Genomic DNA, 25,249 nt, shown 5'->3' on the forward strand with positions numbered 1-25,249 from the left:
TTATTTGCCTGTCGTCCACAACCCTGATTAGACTCTGTATCCCACGGGACAGGAACGACAGCTTGTTTCCTGCCATTTTAATTCCAGGGCTTAGCGTTGTGCCTGTCACATGGTAAGTGCTCAGTATATTACATTTCTTGAATACATGAATGATGCAAGGGAATGAGCAAATGAGAATGTTTTGAGTCACAAGCCAGCCAAAGCCTGAGGTACCAAAAGTGGGATTCTTGCCTACTAGAGCAGAACTCTTCAGTGAAGCCTTACTGAAGCCCCATGCCCTTCCTGGGATGGTCAGCCCTGATTCTGAGAGAACTGAAATCAGGAGCTGTGAAATCTTTGCTGTGAGTTGTCCTCCACATTTACGCATCTCCAAGAACAGCCAGCTACTTATCCCTCCACATGGCTGTTTTAAATGTACTCTCTCATTTGGTTCTCATGACATTCTCATGGTGTTACCATCCCTATTCCATAGATAAGGAAACTGAGGCTCAGCATGGGATAGGAACTTGCCGGGGTCTCACAGTTGCAAAGGAGCAGAGTCAGGATTTGAACCCAGGTTCGGAGCATTCTTGCTCCCTTAGGCACATATAATATTGGGTTTGTTCAATTGACTTACATTTCAGTTTGGTCTGTGGATCGTGTCCCATGCTAGGGAACTGAATGTTTGTTATAGTTCCCTTTTAAACGATTGGATTGTTATATTTCAGAGTTAGAGAGAAGATTTTTGAAATGCTTCTCTTGTATTTTGACTTTTGTTTTCTAGCACTCCAGCATTGAGCCCTGATGGTACATCTTAGTATATTATATATGTCTTTGTGTCCCAAGAGCTCAGAATCCTTTAGGGAATGTGAAATTAGGAGCTGTTTGGTCACAAGCAAGCTGAGTTATCTCCTTTCCTCCCAGTCCCATCGTGGCCCTCTGCCCAGGTCCCTTTCTCTTGGTCAGTGAACAAGCAAAGTTCTTCTACAGCAGAGAGAACCTGCCCACTTCAGATCAGAGGTCAAGTCTGGGCAACAGTTGTGCCTCTTTGTCCTTCAGAAGCCATCACTGGGTCCAAAACAGATTCATTTGACTGAATATACCTAGAGATTATCTAGTTATATCAGCAAAGATTCTTCTAGTTGCAAGTGACAAAAAACCGAACTCAAACTGACTTAAGAAAAGAAAATGTATTGGTTTATATAACTGAAAAGGCCAGGAATAGACCTTGGCTTCAGCCATAGCTGGATCCAGGTCCCCAAGTGATGCCAATAGGAATCTCTCTCTCCAACTCTTGGCTCTGTTTTCTACTCTGTTAACTTCATTCTGAGGCAAGGAACAGTCCACATGGTTGCCCCAGGAAGACCAGATATATATTCTCCCATGTTCAATCTCAACAGAAAAGAGCTTGTGTCTTTCCCAGTTGTTTCAGCAAAGACTTTCTCTGATTTGCAGGTGTGCCTGTCTTCAACCTACTTATAACAGGGCTGGAGAGGTGAGATGCTGTGACTGGCTAAGCCAGGCTCCTTTGCCCACCCTCAAGGCAAGGAAGGAGTCAGCTCCACCCCAGCCCTCTACAGGTGAGGTGTAGGAGATTCCCCAAGGAAAATCAGGTTGCTGTTACCAAGAGAAAGAGAAGACATGCAGACTTGCCCATTCCCTCATTGACATAAAGGGAAACTGAGGTCCAGCTGGGACCTCAGTTGCATGGACTGTTGACTTGGATTGTTGCATGGCAGAGCAAAGGCTAGAAGCCACAATTTCAAACACCTACTTAGTTTCCTCAATATTTGTTTTTTACCTAGTCATTCTTTTGTGCTGATACAATTAATAGGATTGATAAATTATCCCTATAAAATACTAATATATATAAAAGACAGATGGGTTTAAATCTGGGCTTCATTCTTTGCCAGCTATTTGACTATAGGCAAGTTTCTTCTCTGTAGCTTGTTTCTTCTTATTTGTGATGAGAATTATATTCCCTACATTATAAGATTATTTTGACAATTAAATGACTTAATGCATATTTAGTGCCTACAGCACTGTCTGGCATATTGGAAATCCTCAACAGATGTTTTCTATTATTGTCATTGTCGCTTTCTGCCTTATTTTTTAACTGCTTATCAGTATTCCATCGTTTGAATTTTTCATCTTTATTTCATCTTCCCCTGTTGGTGGACATTCACTGTTTCTGCTCTTTTCACTATTTCAGTGTGTGTCAATGAACATCCCAGTTGTGTCTCTTTGTCCCTGTGCTGTACACCTCTCACTAAGCTTTGCACAGGCAGGCTGAGAACCTAATCAGACCATAAACCAAAGGACAGTGAAAGTGCTTTTGCAACAGAGAAAATGTTTCCACCAACTCTCAGTTGTAAGATTCTAAACTCCACAGAAGTCTCTTCTTTCACAGTACCTTTTGGGGTCCGAAGTATTGATTCAAGAGGGCCTCAACATTGAGACTGTGTGCTGGAAGTTTCAGAGTGCCATTGCTTTGACCCTCTGCTGGGCCATCACTCTGCCCGGTCCTGACCCCAGAGAGACTCTTCCAAGCACCTCAGGAGATCACGCTGCATCTAGAAGCCCACAAAGACCTGGATGCCATCTGGGGTGGGGGAAGCAGAGGGAGGACACGGAAGAGTCCGTGTGCTGTATGCCATGTTGTAAAGACAAATGCACGTGTGCAGAGGAGAACACAGAGAGGACACATCCCGAATGTTTAGCGGAGGCCAGCCCCACATGTTAGCAGCAGGACAGTATGTTTGCTGTTGTCAGTTTTCCTTTGAGCCTCGCTGTGTCTTCCAGACTTTTGCGCTTAGCAGTGATCACTTTTGAAATTTTAAAAAATATGTTATTTTAAATAAATACTACCTGGATTTGAGGCCCGAATCCAAGTCATTTACCCCTCTGAGCTCCATTTTCCTCATCTGGAAAATGGGGTTAACACGCCCTGCTTCATCTACTTTATTTGAATATGGTACAGATTAGAGGAGAGAGAAGGAAACGTGCTTTCTAAACTGTCAGGCATAAGCCATGAGGAAGCAGAGGTTATCTTGCCTGGCCCACGGTGGTAGCCATGCCCAGTCTCTTTGCAATGAGAGCATTGCCCTAGGCCCCTTTTCCTGTGGCTGCTTTCTGAGGACATGTGGACAAAAGAATGCTTCTTATTTATCATACACAAAGGAAGAGGGCACACTCCACCATCCAGTGTTGAGATCCTAAAACACAACATGTAGACAGGTCTTAAAGTGGAGCTGCTAAGATGGGAGTGTCACTGGTATGAGTAGCAGCTTTCTATTTTCTTATGTACAGTCCCCAGATCCCCTTTGTCTGCTGTGATCTGTAGCCTAATAAGAGGCAGAGAAAAGGGGCTTTGCTTGGGCTCTGGACTGGAAGGTGGCTTGTGGGCAGGTCTATAGAGCCAGGTACCCTGCTGGATACTAGAGAGATTAATTTGAGCAGGTCACACAATTTTTTTGTTTAAACAAAGAACCTCTACAAAGCTGGGACCAAACTAATGACTAGTGCTCATGGCAAACGTCGAATTTAAGTTTTGTGTTTATTTAGGAAATGACTGGATGGATAGAGGAGGGAGAAAAAGAGAGATCAAAAAAAATTGTAAAGACAGGCACACGTTCAGGGCTGTGATCCAAGCTGAGCCTTTTATTTGAGTTCTGAATAATCTTTAATTCCATGATTGAATTAAATTAGAAGTGAATTTAGTCTATTGTGGCTTTGTCTACTTCCCTTAATGCATGATGGTGTTTGTGTGTCTAACTGCAGGCTGTGGGGCCCGGCTCTGGGCCTGGAGTGAGTGAGGGCTTTCTAATGTGTAATAGCTATATTGTATTTCACCCGTGGACCCCAGGCAATTTATTACAGCTAACACCCCACCCCACCCCCAACCCTGCTTCAATCAAGCAAGCCTCCTGTAAAATTAAATGTTAAGACAGGAACTTTTGTAGAAAACCAGATATCACCAGTCTTTCTTGGCCGCAAAGGATTCAGCCGAGTTAAGGAAAGGGGATTTTTAAGAAGGGGTGCATTCATTTATTTGTGAAGGCCAACATAATGAAGTTGGAGCAGATTCCCAGAGAATGCTGGCTGAAATGATCAAAAGGATTAGAGAGGAGGGGAAGGGGCAGAGGAAGGCTGTGTGGGGACTGAATAAAAAGAGGCCAGCAAGCTGGTAGAGCAAGAGAGGATGTGAAGGATGTCTAGAAGGTCCCAAAGGGAGAGAGGCTGACTTTTCCATCAGAACTGGACTACTGGAATCAGAGGAGTCTTGTTCACACGATGGAATGAGCTCTCTGCCAGATGTAATGGTGAAGTCAGGGCAAAGGCATATCTGCCCTCCCACAGTTTCCCTTTGTGCCTCTAGCAGAGGTATAATTTGAAACTAAGAAGTCCTGGACTCTGACCTGTTTTTTTTCCCCCAGCATTTCTTTCTGAAATCATCAGACATACAGAAAAGTTGAAAGAATTGTACAGTGAACACCCATGTTCCCATCATGTCCATAATTAGCATTGGTTTACTTACTGGATCACATCTCTATCCATCTAACCCTCTCTCCACTCCTCAATCCACTATATGTTTTGATGCATTTCAAAGTAAGTTGCAAAGTGACCCCTGCCCATTTTGACAGTTGAACAGTAGATTGCAGTGGCATACAAAGAGATGTTGTTGTTACATGCATTGCCCTGAGATGTCACAAGTTTCTCCTCAAAACTTTTTTTATTTTTTTTTCTCCTTGAGACAGGGTCTTGCTCTGTCACCCAGACAGAGTGCAGTGACACCATCTTGGCTCACTGCAACCTCCTCTGCCTCCCAGGCTCAAATGATCCTCCCACCTCAGCCTCCCAAGTAGCTACAACTACAGGTGCCCACCACTACACCTGCTAATTGTTGTTTTTTTTTATTTTTTATTTTTTATTTTTGTAGATGAGGTATCACTATATTGCTTAGGCTGTCTTGAACTCACGAGCTCAAGTGATCCTCCTGCCGCAGCCTCCCAAGTGCTGTGATTACAGGTGTGAGCCACTGCACCTGGCCACCCCCAGAACTTGTTACCAGTCTCTGGAGCCCCTCCCCTTGAGGCTTTTTACTTCCAGGCTCTCAGATTCCAGCATCACCAGGGATCTGGGAGCTAACATGAGGGAATGAAACAGCTGAAGCTGCCCTGGTGTGAGGCTGTGGGGAGAGCTGAAGTGTCTGGAGAGCACCTGCCCCCTAGAGAGGGGCACCCGCTGTCACCTCCAGCCCATTGCTGTTGCATGAGACTCGGGGGTCAGTGTTGCCCAAGTTTAAGAAAAACCAGAAATGAGGGGTTTTGTGTGGAATCTTCCACTTTTTAAATGTCTGCAAATAATGTTTACACCCTGGGCAAAAGGGTATCAAGGACAACTCCTCGTGCATTTGTTTTCTATAGCTGCCATAGCAAATTGCCATGGATCTGGAAGCTTAAACAACACAACACATAATGTATTCTTACCATTTTAAACAACATAGAGGTATTCTTACAGTTCTGTAGGTCAGAAATACAACGTGCGTGGGTCTCACCAGGCTAAAATCAAGGTGTCAGTGGCAGGGTTACCTTCCTTTCTGGAGGCTTTAGGGGAACCTTGCTTGTCTGGGTTGAGGACTGAGGCTCCTGTTCCCTGGCTGTCTGTCAGCTGAGGACTGTTCCCAGCTGCTAAGAGCTGCCCACCTTCCTGGGCTCACGACCCCTTTCCTCCATCTTCAGAGCCAGCAACCATGGATGGAGTCCCTCTTGTAGCTCAAATCTCTACTTCTTCTGTCTCATCTTTTAATGCAGACAGAAAGGTTCTCTGCTTTCAAAGACCCCTTGTGATTACATTGGGACCATGTAGATAATCCTGGCTCCTTAACCTCAATCATCTCCAGGTCCTTAACCTCAATCATGTCTGCAAGGCCCCTTTTGCTACATAAGGTACACATGTTCACAGGTTCCAGGGATTAGGGTATGGCCATCCTTGGGGGCTGCTACTCTGCTTACCACACCTGGTTTCTGGCTGGAGACACAGGTGGGCAATTGTTCTTTCTAAGCCTGCCTGGTCCTCAAGTTCCCTCTTCTGGGCCCTGGGAAAATTCCCTATCCTCCCAAAGGAGCTGATGTCCTCAGCCAGAGCTCACCATGTTGGCACAATTCCTGAGACTCCCCCTCCTGCCTGGACCCTGGCCTCCCTGCAGGCAGGGGCAAGAGCATTTCCTGCAAGGGAATCACACTGCCCTACAGCTACAAATCAAGAGACACGTAGACAAAAGAACTTGGGATATGGTATAAAAAGACTGAAGTTGAACTCTGGTATCATTCATTCAGCAAATATTTATTGATCACAGACTGTGTGCCTGATACTGTGCTAGGCTAAGCATAAAAATGTCCCTCGTCATGGAGCTTATATTCTAGGGAAAAAGACAGACAAGTAAACTCCCAGATAAAATATATAAAGTGCAATGAAGAGAAGCATAGGGTGCTAGGAGATTAAATGGGGCTCAGCAAACTTTTTCTGTAAGGGGCCAGATAGTAAATGTTACAGGCTTTGCGGGCCACATGGGGTCTCTATTGCATAGTTTACTTTGATTTGTATGTTGTTTTGTTTTGTTAAAAATCTAAAAGTTAGCCTGGCATGGTGGCACCCACCTGTAGTCCCAGCTACTCCGGAGACTGAGGTGAGAGGATCATTTGAACCCAGGAGTTTGAAACTGCAGTGAGCTATGATTGCACCACCATACTTCAGCCTGGACAACAGAGTAAGACCCCATCTCAAAAAAAAAATGTAAAAGTCATTTTAGCTTGAGGGTCACACAAAAACAGGCTGCCGGATTTGGCCTTCGGACCATAGTTTTGGCTGATGCCTGGGACGGAATATCAGGAGGGACCTACCTACAGCTGGGGAAGCAGGGGCCAGGAAAGACTTCTGTGAGGAGGCAACCTTCAAGCTAGGATGTGGAGGTATGAGGAGCAGCCAGCCGGGCAGTCAGGTGATGTATGTAGGAGGGCAGGTGTGGACAGGGAGGTCAAGGGAACCCCTGCTCACATTCGAAGAACCAAGAGGAAGCCCCATTTTTTTGGTGCTTCTCCACCTCAGCAGGTTCCTTCGCCTCGTTGAGCCTCCCACAGCGTTCCTTCCTCCTCACAGGCTTGTCTTGAGCATTACCTGAGATCCTGTCAGGTACTGAAACCAGGTTTGGCAGGCAGAGCTGCTACCACCCGCTACGATGTTCAGTGCTTCAAGCCCCATTACGGGGGTAGGGCTGTGTTACACTGTGGAGTGCCGCAGCACTGAGAATTCCACCTTCCCTGGCCGCCTCCTCTGCCTTGAGCCTCAGCACCTTCTGTGAAATGGGGATGGAAGCCCTGCCTTGCCTGCTCCCTGGGGCTCTGGTGAAAATTTGGATGTGAAAGTGGCCTGTGGATGTCAGCCTCATGGTTGAGAGGGCAGGCTCTGGGGTGAGTACCAGGTTCAGAGTCTACTGTTGCTAGTTATGTGACTACATACATTTCTACACCGTCTCTGTGCTTCAGGCTCTTTGCGTGTAACCCGGGGAAGGTACTCATGCCTTCCATGTGGGGTTCTGTCAGTGTTGAGTGATGAGGCAGCGCTCTGTGCAGAGGCAGTGTCCCCAGCTGCTGGCAGGAGGGACAGTGGGCAGCTCACAGCTGTGCTTCCCACCGGGAATTGCCCTAGACAGCCTTGCTCAAGGTTATGCCACCTCCCAATGACTAATTGATGCTTGGATATAAAGGCCAGGCCCCTTGTCTCACTCTAGGACCACTTAGAAAGGCCTTCTCAGCTACAGAGTTCCTGGTAAAAATGGGCCAGGGGCTCAAATGCAGCCACATGGGGGCAGCCTCTTCCTCACTCCTCTGCCTGTCTCACCTCCTTACAGGTGAATCTCCCCAGAGTGCTCCCCAAGAAGCCATCCAAAAACAATTTTCACTTCAAGATCTGTTCCCAGGGAACCCAATATCTACCAGTGATGGATGTGAATATTTTGGGGTAACGATTCTCAGGTTTGAATGGGCATCAAAGTCACCCAGGGAGCCTGATAAAATAAAAATTGCTGGGCCCCAACCTGAGAGTTTCTGATTCAAGTGGTCTGGGGTGGCCAGAGAATCTGCATTTCTAACAAGAAGTTCTCGGTGATGCTACCACTTTCCAAATCACTGTTTTAGAATTCAGTAAGTTGCTGCCCTCCTCTTATTCCTCTTCTCACCTAAAGCTAAATCATAGAGCTTATCGAAATCAAATTGATAAATTTTATTTCTGTAAAATGGTCTTGGTGTGACCAAATAGACTTGCTTAGAAAGAAAGAATGCAAGGATCAACCATAAAATAAAATAAGAGTCTTAGAAGGAGGGAAAAATCAAGATGGAAGATATATAGATAAAAGCCAGAAATCTTTGCATTACTTGGTTTTTGGATTTGACTTGGGAACCATATAAATATTTAATATAATTATAAAAAGAAGATTAAGTCTAAACTAAATGCAGAAAGCAATCCCTAAAAATAAAGAGGCAAATGAAATAAATGAGCCCAACGTGTGCGAGTTGGTGGCCTAACCATGCAGAGAGGAGTTGTTTCAAGTGGCTTAAATACATAAAAATTTGACTGTAGATTCCTAGTTATATATGTATGCTGGAGACAAATAACTTTTCTGTAATCATATTCTTAGCCATAACATTGGTATTGTTTTCTGAAACTATTATATATTGTAGAAAAAAGCAAATAAATAGCTATATTAATGTTAAGAACTCATATTTTTAGCAAAAGAGAGACAATAAAATCAGACAAAGACATAAAAAGAAAACTATAGACCAGTGTCCCTTGTGAGTATTGATGCAGAAATTCTCAACAAAATACTAGCAAACCAAATTCAGCAACGTATAAGAAAGGTTATACACTATGACCAAGTAGGATGTTGCAGGAATGGAAGACTGGTTCAATATATGAAAATCAATGTAAATACATCATATTAATAAAATAAAGGACAAAACTGACATGATCATCTCAGTAGATGCAAAAAAAAAAAAGCATTTGACGAAATCCAACACTTCTTTTTCCAGGATTAAAACACTCAGCAAACTAGGAATAGAAGGGAACTGCTCCAAGCTGATAAAGTGCGTCTGTGAAAAACCCACACTAACATCTTGCTTACTGGTGAGAGACAGAATGCTTTTCCTCCTAAGATCAGGAACAAGATAAGGATGTCTGCTCTTGCCTTCTGTTTAGCATTGTACTGGAGTTGCTAGCCAAGACAATTAGACAAGAAAAAGAAATAAAAAGGCATCTATATGGGAAGGAATAAGTAAAATTACCTGTATTTGTAGGTGACGTTTTCTTGTACATAAGAAATTCTAAGGAATTTATACAAAATTATTAGAACTAATAAATGTGCTCAGCAAGACTGCAGGATGCAAAATTAATATACAAAAATCAATTGTATTTCTACACACTTGGAAAAAAAATTGACAGTAAAATATACATTTACCAGCCATTTTTCCAGAGAAGATGTACAAATGGCCAATAGACATATGAAAAGATACTCAACGTCATTAGTCATTAAATAATAAGGAGATACCACTTCACACTCACTAGGATGGCTATAATCAAAAAGGTGGACAATAGCACGCATTGGTGAGGATATGGAGAAATTGGAAATCTCATTTCACATTGCTGGTGGGAATGTGAAATGGTGTTATCACTTTGGAAAACCATTTGACAGGTCCTTACAAAGTTAAAAATGGAGTTACCTTTGACCCAGCAGTTCCGCTGTTTGCTGTGTACCCATAGAATTGAAAACATGTCTACATAAAAACTTGCACATGAATGTTCATATGATTATTCATAATAGGCAAAAGGGGGAAACAGCCCAAATATCCATTAATTGATGAATAGATAAATAAAATGTGATGAATTCATACAATGGGCTATTATTCAGCTATAAAAAAGAAATGAAACATTGATGCATGCTACAACGTGGATGAACTTTGAAAACATTACACTAAGTGTGGCCAGACACAAAAAGCCTCAAATATGAATCCATTTATATGAAATGTCCAGGATAGGAAAATCCATGAACACAGAAAGTAGATTAGGGATTGCTAGCAGCTAGCTGGCAGGAGGGGAAGATGGGGAATGACCGCTAGTACCACAGGGTTTCTTTAGGAGTGATGAAAATGTTGTGGAATTAGACAGTGGTTATAGTTGCACAACTCTGTGAATATATTAAGAACTACTAAATTAAAAAAGAGTAACTTTTATGGTGTGTGAATTATATCTCAATACAAAGGAGATACAATATAAAATTAGAGTTCAGTAAAACTCAGTAATTCTATATGTTAAATATAAAATTTCTGCTTAAACTCATAATGTATTGTTTAAAATATATTTGTACCAGCCTGGGCAACTTAGCGAAGCCTTGTATCTACAAAAATATTCAAAAATTAGCCAGGCACGGGGTGGCGTGCGCCTGTAGTCCCAGCTATTTGAGAGGCTGAGGTGGGACGGCATGAGCCTGGGAGATGGAGGTTGCATTGAGCCGAGATTGTGTCACTGCACTTCAGCCTGGGTGACAGAGTGAAACCCTGTCTCAAAAAAATAAAATAAAATATATTTGTAGTTCTGACCACTGGAAAGGCATAGAAACTATAACCAACCTAGTGGTAAGGAACACCCTTAGTGCTCATATTGCAGCATCCGAATGGTGATATTGATGATATTAAGGATTAAAGGTTCCTTGGCAGAATGGCTGATTCCAGGTTAGGGCAGGAAATGTGCAAGTTAAGTCTGGGGAATCTTTTCATATCTTTTATCATAAAACAAGGAAGCTATCAGTACTCTGGTCATGTCCAAAGGACTCAGGAGTCAACCTGAGAAGACTCCTTATGGCTAACGATGGGTTTATTTGGGAACCAGTAAGAATAAGAACTGCATTGGATTGAAACACATTAATTATGTGTCCATTTGTGAGTTAACATAATTGACCATCTTTGGAGGATGCTAGGTAACCAACTCATTCTAAAGACTTGTAAAGAATCAAGAACTTACCCTGCCTTTCCTATACTTTGGAAAGTTGATGTGGTAAATTTTTCTCTATGGAATAATTTCAGCTGGTAAATGAAGATGGAGTAATAGAATTAGAATGTAATCATTTTTCAAACTCCTGATGAAATAAAATATTTAGGCATCGATTATTACAAAAGGAAAGACAACTGGACACAATGTGTCTCCTAAGGGATCCCTATACCACCATCTTTGAAGAGGCTGTCAGAATAGCTTATTGAATTAGGTCAAGCTTATAGATCTAACTAGCAGTTTACAAGAACTAAAGGGGGACAGACAGAGGAACAGTTTAAAGGATACCACAGAGATGCAAGCAGCAAAATGCAGACTGTGGGGACTGCTATAGGATAAATGGCCCAGTTTCTTCAACAAATAAATTGAAGGGGAAAAAAAAAAAAAAAAAGGAGGGCATAAGTTTATGTGTAAAAGAGACTTAGGAGACCCATGAGCTGTACGCAGTATGTGGACCTTGTTTTGATCCTGTTTTAAACCAACTATAGAAAGACATAAGATCAGGGAAATTTGCACACCAGCTAGATATTTGATGATATTAAGGAACAATGTTAATTCTTCTGGGTGTTATAATGGTATGAAAGATGCACAAGGGGCAGGGCCTTCCACCCCTAAGCTTACCATAGTGGAGACTAGAGCCCAGGGAGAGAAAAAGGAGGGGCTGAGCCATTGAAGCCCAGTTCATTCTTCCAAACTCATGGATAAATCATTTCTCCTCTATTGGAGAGGAATGTGTAATAGGAAAAAACAAATTCACTGTTTTTCCCTCTCTATTCATACATGCAACAGAGAATATTTCTGTGACTAAATGTGCGGGATAGGGAGAGGGGCTCCCCCAACAAACAATTCTCCAACACTAGCCTGCTGTCCTGTGATTCAATTCAATTCTGACACTACCTGCCTGGAGTTAGAGTCAGATCCCACAGGTAAAGGGCTTGGTCCCACAAGATTATCCCTCACCCCCCACCTTCAGATGCCATTTGCAAATCCAGGCCTGGGGTAATTCTGACCAGTTGGGTGTAAATTGGTGGTTCCCCTCCTTGGATTTGATTATCTGCCAGAGTGGCTCACAGAACTCAGGGGGACACCTTCACCAGTTTATTATGAAGGATATTAGAAAGGATACAAATGAACAACCAGATGAAGAGCTGTATAGGGCGGGGTCTGTGGGAAGGACCTCCCATGTTCTTGTGGAGGCCTCATCACATGGACATGATTAATTATCATCACAGTCTCCAGCTGCTGTCCCCTTCCTGGAGGACGGTGGGGTGGGGCTGAGAGTTCTAAGCTTCTAGTCATGGCATGTTCTTTCTGGTGACCACCCCGCCTCCTGGAGCCTACCAAGAGTCACCTCATTAGAACAAAAGATGCGTCTGTCACCCAGAAAACACCAAGAGATTTAGGAGCTCTGTGTCAGGAACTGGGGTCAAAGATGAAATATTAGAACATAAGATTTTCCTGGCACCCCTGTTGCTTAGGAAGTGACAAGTTTTAGAAGCTCTGTGCCAGGAACCAAGGACAAAGACCAAAGTCTGTAGTTCTTATTATAAATCACAATATCACAGCTGGACAGAGAGGCCAGAGCGTTACTGAAGGGCTGTCCTCCGCATGAAATCACGACTATTCAAAATCAGGGAGGTCTTTTATACATATCCCTGTGTGGTATATATGCAGAGATTAGAAGTACAACTTTGGGATGTCATGTAGAAGTTCCTGCGTGACCAAGGTCTCCCTGGATTTCGCTCATTCCCTAATGACTGGAGAGGAAGTGGGATTTGCAGTTAGCCAAACCCTGTGACTGAGTTCTCTTGGCAGGAGGAGAGCTGACCCTGTCCTCTGCCTCCCCTTGTGTTTCCCTCTAGCTGCAACAGCAAGCGCTACCTGGAGACACTTCCCAACACAAGCATCATCATCCCCTTCCACAACGAAGGCTGGTCCTCCCTCCTCCGCACCGTCCACAGTGTGCTCAACCGCTCGCCCCCAGAGCTGGTCGCTGAGATTGTGCTGGTCGACGACTTCAGTGATCGAGGTAGGATCTGTCCCACCGAGCCTCCCACCCGCTGTGCTTCATCTGGCGACTCACCAAAGGGATGGCAGGTTTTCCCTTCTTTAGCAGCGTCAACATATAGGCTATCATTGGCTGAATGCCTGGACCTTGCACTGTGCACGCATTTTCTCATTTAATCCTCACAACTCATGAAGTGGCTGCTATTTTTACTGCTGTGTATCTGTTTAGAAATGTATTAACTGGGAAAAAAAAAAAAAACCAGAAAACTTGATAAACAATAGCTCAAACAACTGTAAGGATTCATTCACTTATCTGTCTCTATCTATATATTAAATATTGCATAACAAGAGCTCCAGGACTGGTGCAACTGGCTGCTCAGAGCTGTCATCCAAAAGCCGGGCTCTTTCTTTGTTTCTGCTTCCTCATCCTCATGGTCACAAAATGGTACCTCTGGCAAGTCTGCCTTTCAGGCAGGAAAAAGGGTGGAGAACAAAGGGCACAAAGCCTTCATCTGTCAAGGTTTTGCCTTCTAATTCAGGAAAGTGTCCTGTAGACTCACAGCCAGATCCCTGACATCTGGGCACCCCTATCTGCAAGGAAGGCAGGAATGTGAGTGTTTTGGTTTGTGGCCTCTTTGGTGAGTTAGGAAAGGGAGAAGTGGATTGGAGATGTCAAGTAAGTCCAGCTGGGATTGCAGTGTCTGGCACACCATTTTACAGATGAGAAAACTGAGACCCAGAGAAGTTAAGTGACTTACCCTTGGTCACAGCTCTCAGATAGTAATGTGGCGACCGAACCATGTCTGTCTGGCCCCAAGCATGTGATCTTAGCTACATCCAGAGCCTCTTAGCTGTGAGTCTTACCCTCTGGAATAACTCTCAGTCTTGGGTTGAAGAGACACAGAGATGGGGCCAAAAGTGAAATCCAAGAAGAAATTGCCCTTCAGCCAGTGGCCTCAAGCTTATTCTTTGCATCAAAGCTTTCACCAATTGCAGCAAAATTAAGAGAAGGCCTTTCCTTTGCTCACCTTCTTGCAGAGGCACTAATAAGCAGTGAAGAGAGGGAGTATGCGTGCACTCCAGAATAATTGCAGCTGACAGTTTCAGGAGCGGCTCACCTGCCCATCGCCCCGTTTTAATACCACACTCTTAATTACACGCCTTTAGTACAGAGGCCTCAGAGAGACAGAAAGAGAGAGAGAGTGTGTGGGTGTGTGTGTGTGTGTGTAGACAGTTAACTCAGTTCTTACCTGGTCCATAAAGTCTTCCCTAACTCTTGACATACACTCATTCTCATGCTACCCTTTACATTTTCTTCCCTTCCCTTACAACTTATCACAGGTGAAATTAAAATATGTATTTGTGTGAACATTGGTGTGTTGTGTGCCTCTCCTACTAGACTGTCTATTCTGATTGCAAGGACCACCACATTGGTCCTGTTCACCACAGATCCCAGCTCCTTAGGCATACAGCAGGTGCTTACTACATGTTTGATGCATGATCAGAGCCTGGTTCTTCAGTTTTCTTAGTACTTCCACCCTGGAAGTACTAACAGTAAACCTCGAGCACACTATATGAGATTTATCTGTGTCCACAGAGCAAGGCCTGTGAGCCTGCTGATGGTAGGGGTGTGCCTTCCTCGTCCTGTAGTCCTGCGGTTTGGCAGAGAGCCTGGAAATATCTGTATCTCTGATCCCGGCCCTGCCACACACTGTCTCTGTGACCTTGACCCAGTCACTTCCCCTTTCTGAGCTTTAGTTCCCTCATCTATCAACTGGGATCACAATAGTACCTACGACCTCTTAGGTGGCTGTGACTGTCAAATGAGTTAATAGATGTCTATCAAGTGCTTAGGACAGTGCCTGGTGCAGAGTGAACATTAAAGATAGACATCTGAACTTGGTGTCATTTCTGTTGTGGACGTTACTTATGGTTGGTGTGCAGGAAGGGGAGTCAGGGATGAGTGTACAGAGGTGCTTGCACAGGATGGATGTGTGGGTGCAGGTATGTCTTTTCTTTCTGTAGGGAAGAAGATTTTTGCAAACTGTAAAACACTGAGCAAACAGTCTCTGGTCTCATCCTCTGCCTAAAATATCTCCCTGTCCCTTCAGTCCTCTCTTTATAATAGCAGCCCCCATTTTGGGGAGAAGCTCAATATGCCAGGCCCATATATTCTCTCATTTATTCTTGACAGCAGCCTCTGAAGGAAGCCTTGGGGTCCCTCCTCTCAGATGAGGAGGGCTAAGTAATTCGCCCAGAATCACAGGCCGTGGAGCGGCATCCCTAGGCCTGTGGACTCAGCATGCAGACCCTGGCTCCACTTCTGCCTCTTGCTTCCTCTCTTCTGCTTTCCCTTTCCCAGCCTCCTCTCCCAACCTCATCCTTGTCCCAGTGTGGGCTGCCACCCACAAGCCAAGGGCTCACAGCTGGGCAGTAGAAAGGGAAAAAAATGAGTGAACTGCTCAAGTGATTAATTGATTTTCTGCAACAAAAACAGCCTCCGCCACCTGGGGACAAACACCTGAGCCTTCCCTCAGTACAGGCTGCCTGCTCTGAGCAGGCTCCTTGTTGTACTCCTTCTCAGGGCCACAGCAGTGGCAGTGAGGGCTGCGCTCACTCTCTCACACTCCCCAAAGACCCAGCCACAGCAGGGCTCTCTGTCCTGGAGCTCTGTCCTGCCTCGGGATCCTGTGCTCTTCCTCTGCCTAAACGCCCTCTTCCCAGCTCTTCCAATGGCTGGCTCCCCTCATCCCATCGTCATTTAGACCACACCACTACCATTATTCACCATGCTGCGGTTACATGGCTATTTGATGAGCTGTTTATTCATTGTCAGTCTTCCCCCACTAGACCACTTGTGGTCTAGAAGGAGGTAATTAGTAAATGTTTGTGAATGAGTGAATAGATGCATGAGGAGGGAGGGAATGTATGGCAGCTACCTATGCATACAGAAAACCATCACCAGCAGCAGGGCCATCTTCAGCCAGCAAGACAGATGTGGCTGTGGAAGACACTGCAGTTCCTGCAGTGACTGGTGCTGGTCCACATCTGTGTTTTCAGGCTCAGGTCCCTGTAACCTGTTTTTCTGAAGCATCAGCTGCCCTGGGTTGGGCTTGCAGCACTCAGCAGGATCCCCCTCTGGGCATGATAGGGCATCCATCCTTCAGACATGGAGTAAACCAGACCTCAGCCAGATTTGAAACAAGCATCTCTCCTTGTTCAGTTAGAAAAGAATTTCAAGATCATCTAGGCCAGTGACTTTGTGCCTGCTTCTCAGAGCAGCAGAGGCCCCAGAGAAGTCTCAGGAAATGCTGTGAGAGATATGGAGAACCACACAGGCATAAGTGGGGTTCAGGTGCCTCTCCCGGCCTGGTCTGTATTTACTTTCTGAAAAAGTGTTCACTGGGGGAGTTCCACTGCTAAAAAAAGTATGTGAAAACCACTGTGTAACTCAACCTGCTCATTTTACAGATGGGAAGCCCGAGGCCTGGAGCAGTAGGCAGACTTAACCAGGAGCACACAGCTAGCTGGTTGCAGGAGAGGGACAAGACCCCATATCTGGGCCACAGTGCAGCCTTGTCCCCACTCACCTCGGGTGGTTAAGTGGCACATCTGCAGAGATGCGTTATTCCTTTCTATTTCCAAGGGCACTTCTTAATAAATTACTTTCCCATTGTATTACAGTGTAAACTTTTTGCTAAAAAGAATTCATTATCAAACATGATTAGTCCTGACCTATAGTGGTTTGCACTTCTAAATATCCCAGTTTCCTCAGTGTTGTACCCAGTGGTAAAGATAACAGAATAACCCCCTCCCCTGCCAATGAAGTGTAGCAGTCTTGACAAAGAAAAGGTACACTTCATAAGAAGATCATTCTCTAAGTGCATCTGTTTCTGCAGAGAGCAAAAATATTAATTCAATGTGTACCATACCCAATCCTAAAAAGATACAGAAGAAAAATCATACCGTCCCATTTCACAGATGAGAATGAAAACAGACCGCCCTGATCACTGCCCCTTTCTCTCAACCAATCAGGCACCCAGCCCAGAGGAGGACTCCCACCTCACACCCCTCAGTCTTGCACCTCAGCTGCCACGTTTTGCAGCCTGCATTTTTCAGAAAAGCAATCATTATTCTTGTTTCAAGAAGAAATTCTTAAGGCGGCTTTGGAAGAAAACTTACTCAGCAGTGATTGTTTTAAAAATGAGATTTGGGAGAAACAATTTCAGGATTATGGAGAGGCCTGTCTAAAGTACAGCAAATATGGACCATCCTACAAGACAGATTTCCCTGGGCTACATTAGCAGAGGCTGTTCTCAGAGCTGAAATTCATAGATGCTAACTACAAGCTAGATTGGCACTGCCTAGCAGAAGGCATTTTCCTCTGAAATGAATCCCCTCCAAGATCCTCAGGGCAACTAATCGTAATTCAGCTAAGGATCGAGACCTCAGGTAGGAGACAAAATTGGAGCAAATGAATTCTTGAAATAAGATCCAGAGCTTTGTGTGGGCAGTATCAGGGACTCGAGTGGAAGCAGAAGCTGACACCGGAATAATCCTGGCTCCGCTTACAAATAGAACACTACACTTTGCCAGGGGTCTCCAAAAGCTCTTCAAATGCATGAGCTTTGCTCGAGGATTAGGAGAACATTGAGGTGTTTTTGCACATGTGGAAGGGAAAGATGGGGGTATAGGCTGGCAGACCTGTCCCTGGGTTGCACTGCCTGGGTGGCATGTTTTTATGAGGAAAAACAAGAGAGGTCTTGTTCATTTGTTTGTTTTTATTCCTTTTCTCCTTAGCCTCTCCACTTTCAAACAGTGTTGTTTTTCCAGAAAAATTAGTTATGTGGTAATGGAAAGAATTACTGTGTTTGGATTAACTAGTGGCTGCCCGGAATGATGAGGTACAAAAGTGACAGGCTATATGATCTCATTGACAGCATTTTCTCCAGCTCAACTGCCTTTCTACAAACAAACAAACATAGAGAATGGTTCCCAACAGAAGTTCTTAGCAGGTGTTTGCAGAGCTGTTGAAAAGTTGTTGGCAGTGATTGGTGCTGGAAGGAGTATAGACAATGCCGGGCCCATTAGTTCACATGGTAGTGAGCTCACCTCGCCCATGAGGCCAGGGTTAGTAGTCCTCTTCCCATGATGGGCTTATTAAGTCTGACCTGCACTCTCACACCATGCCAGTCATGGGAACACATCACGGAAATCCATTTTGCTCCGTCCCTCTTTGTATCACTCTTGACACTGCCCGATAAGCATCTATTCCCCATTTCTTGTCTTCTCTCGAGCAACCTTAGTTTGCTTCTGATACCACCACAACTTGTTGGCGTGGCCATTTCCCACTTACATTTTATTGCTCAGGTTCTTTCACATTTTTGAGTTTCTTTTGCTGCTTATTTTGTTTTTCTCTATGTCTGTTCTGATTTATCAAAGTAATTCATATTCATGTATTCAGCAGTATTTGTGACATGACTCTGTGCCACATGCTGTACTTTGTGCTGATATAAGAGGAATCAAATAGGCTTCCCTCGATGGCTCCAGTAGGCCTAGAGGAGGTAAAGGGCAGTTGTAAGACCGTGAAACCATGAAATACGTGCTACCTCGTGAAAGTCCAAGCAATGTAGAGTACAGAGGACAACAGGGCAGACTTCCTGGAAAAAATTCCAGCGAAATTTAATCCAAAGCATTGTAGATATTACTCCTTGGGGTTAGGGAAACGAAGAACATTCCAGGCAGAAAGAGCAGGACAAGCACAGGCTGGAAGTCGAGGAGAAAATGTGGGAAATGCAGAAAGCGCCGTCCATAACCTTATCACGTGGAGGCAATTAGTATTAATATTTAGGCTTTTTGCCCGTGTTTTTTCTTTTAATAGACCTTACTTTTTAGAACAGTTTAGGTTCACAGCAAAACTAAGTAAAAAGTAGGTAGGTCCATGGCCATGCTACCCTGAACACACCCAATCTCATCTGAAAGTACAGAGAGTTCTCCACTATCAAAATCTCATACCATAGTGGTACATTTGTTACAATCCCTGAACCCACATGAATACATCATTTTCTCCTAAAATCCATAGTTTATATTAGGGTTCACTCTGGTGTTGTATATTCTATGGATTTGGACAAGTGTATAATGACATATATCTACCATTATAACATCATACAGAGTAGTTTCACTGCCCTAAAAATCCTCTGTGCTGCACCTGTTCATCTCTCCCTTTCCCTAAACCCTGGCAGCCACCAATCATTTTACTGTCACTATAGTTTTACTTTTTCCAGATTGTAATGTAGTTGGAATCATACAGTATATAAAACCTTTTCAGATTGGCTTCTATCACCCACGAATATGCACTTAAGGTTCCTCCATGTCTTTTTATGGCTTGATAGCTCATTTCTTTTTAGTGCTGAATAACGTTCCATTTTCTGGATATACCACAGTTTGTTTATCCATTCACCTACTGAAGGACATCTTGGCTGCTTCCAAGTTTTGGCAATTATTAGTAAAACCACTATGAACATTTGTGTACAGGATTTTGTGTGGACATAAGTTTTCAGCTTACTTAGGTAAATGCCAAGGAGTATGATTGCTGGATCATTTGGTAAGAGTATATATAGTTTTATAAGAAACTGCCAAATTGTCTTCCAAAGTGGCTTACCATTTTGCATTTTCACCTGCAATGAATGAGAGTTCCTGCTGTCCCACCTCCTTGCCAGCATTTGATATTGTCAGTGTTTTGGATTTTGCCAATAGCTGCTTAGTGGTCTCTCACTTTTATTTTCACTTGAATTTTCTAATGACATGTGATATGGAACATCTTTTGTATGCCTGTCTGCCATTTGTAAATTTTCTTTTTGTTCTCAGTATTTTATCATTTCTGTTTTCTTTTTCATACCCTCCCATTTCCCCTCCAGTCCCACCCTGCTGAGGAAATTCAGGTTCGCCATCTGGTATGTATCATCCCAGACCATTCTGTATAATCATACTAACTAACATATAGCAACATGTAATAGAAAGAACTCATGTTTATTGAGCTTCTACTGTGTGCTAAGTGCATTCACTCGTTTATTATCACAGCACTATGGTAGGTTCTGTCATGCCCAGCGTGAAAACCATACTGGCCTCAATGATATCTGACCTCTTTTTTCTACTTAAAAATTTAATATTTTTGTCCCCATTTTACAGATGATAAAACTGGGACACAAGTAAGTTGCTGATGTGTACTTAGCTCAAAGAGGCAGAGCTTTGATTTAAAACCATCCATTCTGATTCTAGAACCTTTACCCCTAAGCTTTACATGCTTTTCCCCCTCTTTTATTGGGATCATACTGTATACATTACTTTACCACATTTTTTTAAAAGACACATTTATTCAGCATCATGGTCAGACTATTACATTTAGCAATCAACAGCATGGGTGCAAAAAAAAATCAACATTAAAACGCTTTGTTCGAATGCTTTACACTTTCCACAGAACAGGGACTAAAATAGCCTGTTATACAGTTAATCACAAATACAGTCCTTGAGTTTTTTGCCCATACACATGAATATTTGTCTAAAACATGTCTTCTTTGTAGCAGCTAGGCTCTGCCACTACTGTACTTGGCTGAGTTCACAAATCTGATATAACCTGTAGCTTCCCTGTCACTTCTCTGGCTCTCCTCTCCTGCTAAGCTTTGTTTTCTTGCAGTAATTAAAACCTTCTGTCACTGCCATAGCTACTGCTGGTACTGGAACTGCCATAGGCACCTTGGTTTCATGGTTTGGCAAAGTATTGGCCTCCACCACCATAGGGGACAGCACTTCTGCCTCCAAAGTTTCCTCCCTTCATGGGTCCAAAATTTGAAGACTGATGGTTGTAATTGCCAAAATCATTGTAGCTTCCATCACCTCCAGAATTGCTTCCATCATTACCAAATCCATTAGAGCCATCCCCACTGCCACCATATCCACCACCACCATGGCTGCCACCAAAGCCACCACAACCACTGAAGTTCCATCCATGACCAAAGTCATCATTCCCACTAAAACCACCTCCACAACCACCACCAAAGTTTCCAGAGCCACTTCAGCCTCTTTGGCTGGATGAAGCACTAGCCATCTCTTGCTTTGACATGGCTTTCCTAACTTCACATTTGTGGCCATTCACAGGATAGTATTTCTAAATGACAGTCTTATCCACGGAGTCATGGTCATCAAAGGTTACAAAGGCAAAGCCCCTTTTCTTGCCACTGCCTCGATCAGTCATGATTTCAGTCACTTCATTTTTTCCATATTGTTCAAAATAATGTCTTAGGTGATGTTCTTCAGCGTCTTCTTTAATGCAACCAGAAAATATCTTTTTCACAGTTGAGTGGGCACCTGGTCTTTGAGAATTTCCTCTTGAGACAGCTCTCTTTGGTTCCACAACTCTTCCATCCACCTTGTGTGGCCTTGCATTCATGGCTGCATCCACCTCCTCCATGGTAGCATAGGTGGCAAACACACAGCCCCTGGGGTGCTTGGTGCTGGGATCTCTCCTTACCACACAATCTGTGAGCATTCCCCATTGCTCAAAATGGCTCCTCAGGCTCTCATCAGTTGTTTCAAAGCTCAACCCTCCAATGAAGAGCTTCCTCAGCTGCTTGGGCTCTTTAGGAGACTCTGGCTTAGACATGATGGCAGTGGGAAGAGACTTTAATGATGCTTCCTCAGTGGCGTCCACGGGCAGAAAGCTGCAACTTTTTTTTTTTTCTGTTAATGTATCACAGCCATCCTTCAGGTCAGTAGTAGAAACAGAGCAAACTCATTTGTCTTTTAATAACTAAATTAATATTCCATAGTGGGAATCTACATTTAGTCCCTTTTTAAGGGCACTTTGTGGAGTGAACATTCAATCGTATACAACTTTACATCCTGGTTTCTTTCACTTAACTTTTTACAATCCCTTCCCCTTGTCATTGTGAAATGACTACCCATCTCTTTTTCTTTGAGACAATGGTGACATAGAGACAGGAGTCACGCTAGTCCAGAATATCAGCTGTATTGTTGCAGAGGCTGATCTAGAGAACACAACATGAATCTCTTTGTACCCCTTTTCTTCTAAATGACTGACCCAGGGACAGGCTTAGCAGGTGTGGAACCATGGCCTTGCTGACAGGGCAGAGTCGGCCAAAAAGCATGGCACAAGGAGGCCAGACAGATAAAGCCAGCTGTGCAGGCACAGTGACTGTTTTTACTTCAGCCTGTCCGGCCTCACCTCCACAACCTCCCTTAGAGGTGAAATAGTTTCCTGCTACAAAAGTACAAGGGCAGGGAAAGTGACTTCTGTTCCAGATGATGAGGCTGAGGCTTGGAGAGATGGTTGGGAGGTGGCCTCAGCTGCTTATCTGCCCTCATAGTCATCTCCTCCTCGTTGGGAATTGCATTGACAGAAGGGATTGATCATCCCCACAGTGGGCTCAGTAATCTTAAGAATCCCACATCTCAAGTATCAGTCTCCACCACTAAGGAAATCTTCAGGCTTTCTTGATTCTCTTCTCCTTTCATATCTTTGACATCCTAAACGCTTCTCCCTCAGACTCCAAAGGAGAGAACAGCTAAGAAGATTAAAACTGTTACGGAATATCAATTAGTTTATAATGAGGGAAATCTATAAACCTTTTGGTGGATATCTGGTAGAAACACAGGATGCAAGAGTCAATATATCTATGGGATATTTTGTGCGTCTTTAAAAAAAAAACAAACCCCAGGATTTTGTGAATCAAGTACTGTATAAATGATTTACTGGAGAGCAAAAAAAAAAAAAAATCAAATAAATCGCTCAGATTGCATCTGAAGCATCAAAAGCTCCGATGTTTGGGAAAGAATTGTTTCTGTAGTGGAAAATAGCTGCATTATATTTTCAGAAAGGTGACGCTTCTATTGACGTGGGTGTGAACCTTCTACATTTTAAAAACTTGGTGCAGTAAGAGTGCAGTAAATCACGGATATTCTCGTGATTTTCTTATGGGATTAAAGTCTAACCTTTTCCACTGTTTTAGTGTTTCCTTAAAAACATAGTGTGGGGGAGTAAAAACCAATGGAACACAAGATTGGGGAGCCTTGGATAATGTCCCCAGGGAGAGGACAGAGGAACTGCCCCCTTCTGTCATAGTCTTCCTTCAGAAAGCTCCTGGGCCTTCCTGCCAGCTTAGGCCTGATATAAATTCTTATCTACTTAGGATTTGAAGAGAGATGAGATTTGAGGCTGAAATAAAAGTATTAGGTCGGTGCAAAAGGAATTGCGGTTTTTGCCATTACCTTTCATAGGAAAAGCCGCAGTTATTTTTGCACCAACCTAACAGTAGTTTCCTTAATAAGTAACCTGGTCTAGTGCACACCAGCCAAGTCCTATTCACGTCATTCACATTCTCAAGCTCAATAAGTGGGGAGCTGAAAGTGCTCATTTGCCTGCGTTGCAGAGTCAAAAAAAAGCAGTAATAGCAATAATAATAATGCGACACAGCACCTATATAGCACTTTCTATGTGCCAGACACTGTTGTAAGTGACTTAAACACATTATATTTCACTTTATAGGAAGCCTCTTTATAGACAACATTTGCCTAAAGGAAAAATTCACATTTAGTAGAGCAGTCAAACCAAATCCAAGAGATTCCCCTTCTCTGTGTGCCCCACCTCCTAAGTAAAACAAAAACTTCTAAATATAGATGTGAAATGACTACAGCATGACCTTTGATGTATGTCTATATGTCTAATAGGTATGTTCTTCTGTTTTCATTTATTGTAAATCCTCTAAATAATGTTGGTTCTAGCAGACAAATGAAGCATGTTGGCCAAAAAGTAGGCATTAGTTCTAATCTGCTGCCTGACCCCAACCCACGGGCAATCTCCAAGTAAACCCATTGCAAACAGAGATAGTTCAGGGATTCTTCCCAATTTCCTTAAAGAACTTCCAGCCCCTGAAGCTTTCAAGCACATCTTTATCAGACAGCCACAACTCCAGAGTCAATTATGTTTTGATCTGAATCTGGAGGCACCTTTAGAGCTGTATACATCAGAGGCTTAAAATGCTACCAATTTTCATAGCCAAAAATAGGCAACAGTTGACAGCTCTAAAGATCAAGAAGGCCAAATATACACATTTATGTATCATTTATTTATTTCAAATTTTTTTAAAAAAGAAAATTCCACCACTGTACATTAATATAGCGTTAGTGGGTATTGAAAGTTTAATTTCTTTTTTCCCTCTTTTTCTCTTATTTTACTGTCTCATACCGAAATCTCATGAAAATGGAATTTTTACATCATTATATAGAACAAAGAAATAGACACGCATTAAGGCCAAAGTAACATCCCTTCTTCTCATGTGATTTAGTGAAGTTAGTTCCCATAAAGTATTCACAGATGCAGGCTGCCTTTTCCAACCTTTGGGGATCCTCATTTTACTCAATTTCTTCGCCTAAAAGACAAAAATGCTCATTCCTCCTAGAATAATAATAAAATTATTTTATTTGCTTACTTTATAAATGCAGACCTCTTCAGAGATGCCCACCTTATTTATAAGCAACCAGGAGTCTCAAAATAACCAATAACTTCCTGTCATCTCCTATTTGTCCTCCACTCCTGGACTTGTTAATGAATGAGATTTATTGGGCATCGCTAATAATCTGCAGTGAAGTTGAAGGCAGATGGAATTATAAGGCTATGCTTTCTGTCTAGTCTTCTCAGAAATTGTTTTTGTTTTCCTATATGCTGTCAGAACACATGGTTTAGAATATTCTAAATAATAACCTCACTCCAGTCTCTGTTAATAGAAAACTCAAACTAACAATAACCTTCCCAGAGCCTCCACACCAGCTAGCAGATTTATCTTAACCAGGCAGGAGGAAAGACTAGCCCTGACCCTTCCCAGCACACACGTTCTGCTGCCATACGACAGAACTTGAACTCATGAAGGAATGAAAATGACCTATAAATAGACTTTCTTCCTGAGCAAAGTGATGCCAAATATTCTTTGTAGTGGACACAAAACCCTGCGTCGTTTCTCCCTTTCGGCTGCAGGGAGATGGAGGACATAGTCATTCTGGTGAACAGCTCCTCACCTTGCACCCAGTGCTTGTCATGCCAGCTGGGTCCTAAGTCCAGATGTGCCTCCGACCAGTCCCATCCCGTCCTTTCCCC

General features: G+C 43.3%; 1 protein-coding gene across 1 annotated transcript in view; it reads left to right on the forward strand.

Moving 5' to 3' along the window:
• Positions 1-25,249, forward strand: part of GALNT10 (polypeptide N-acetylgalactosaminyltransferase 10) — a 230,187-nt gene that overhangs the window by 124,858 nt on the left and 80,080 nt on the right. Inside the window, exon 4 of the mRNA XM_017960065.3 lies at positions 12,939-13,105. Within this exon, the coding sequence (XP_017815554.2) occupies positions 12,939-13,105 (167 nt within the window). The remainder of the gene's footprint in view (positions 1-12,938; positions 13,106-25,249) is intronic.

The sequence above is a fragment of the Papio anubis genome, chromosome 5 (assembly GCF_008728515.1).
Source record: "Papio anubis isolate 15944 chromosome 5, Panubis1.0, whole genome shotgun sequence".
NCBI lineage: Eukaryota > Metazoa > Chordata > Mammalia > Primates > Cercopithecidae > Papio > Papio anubis.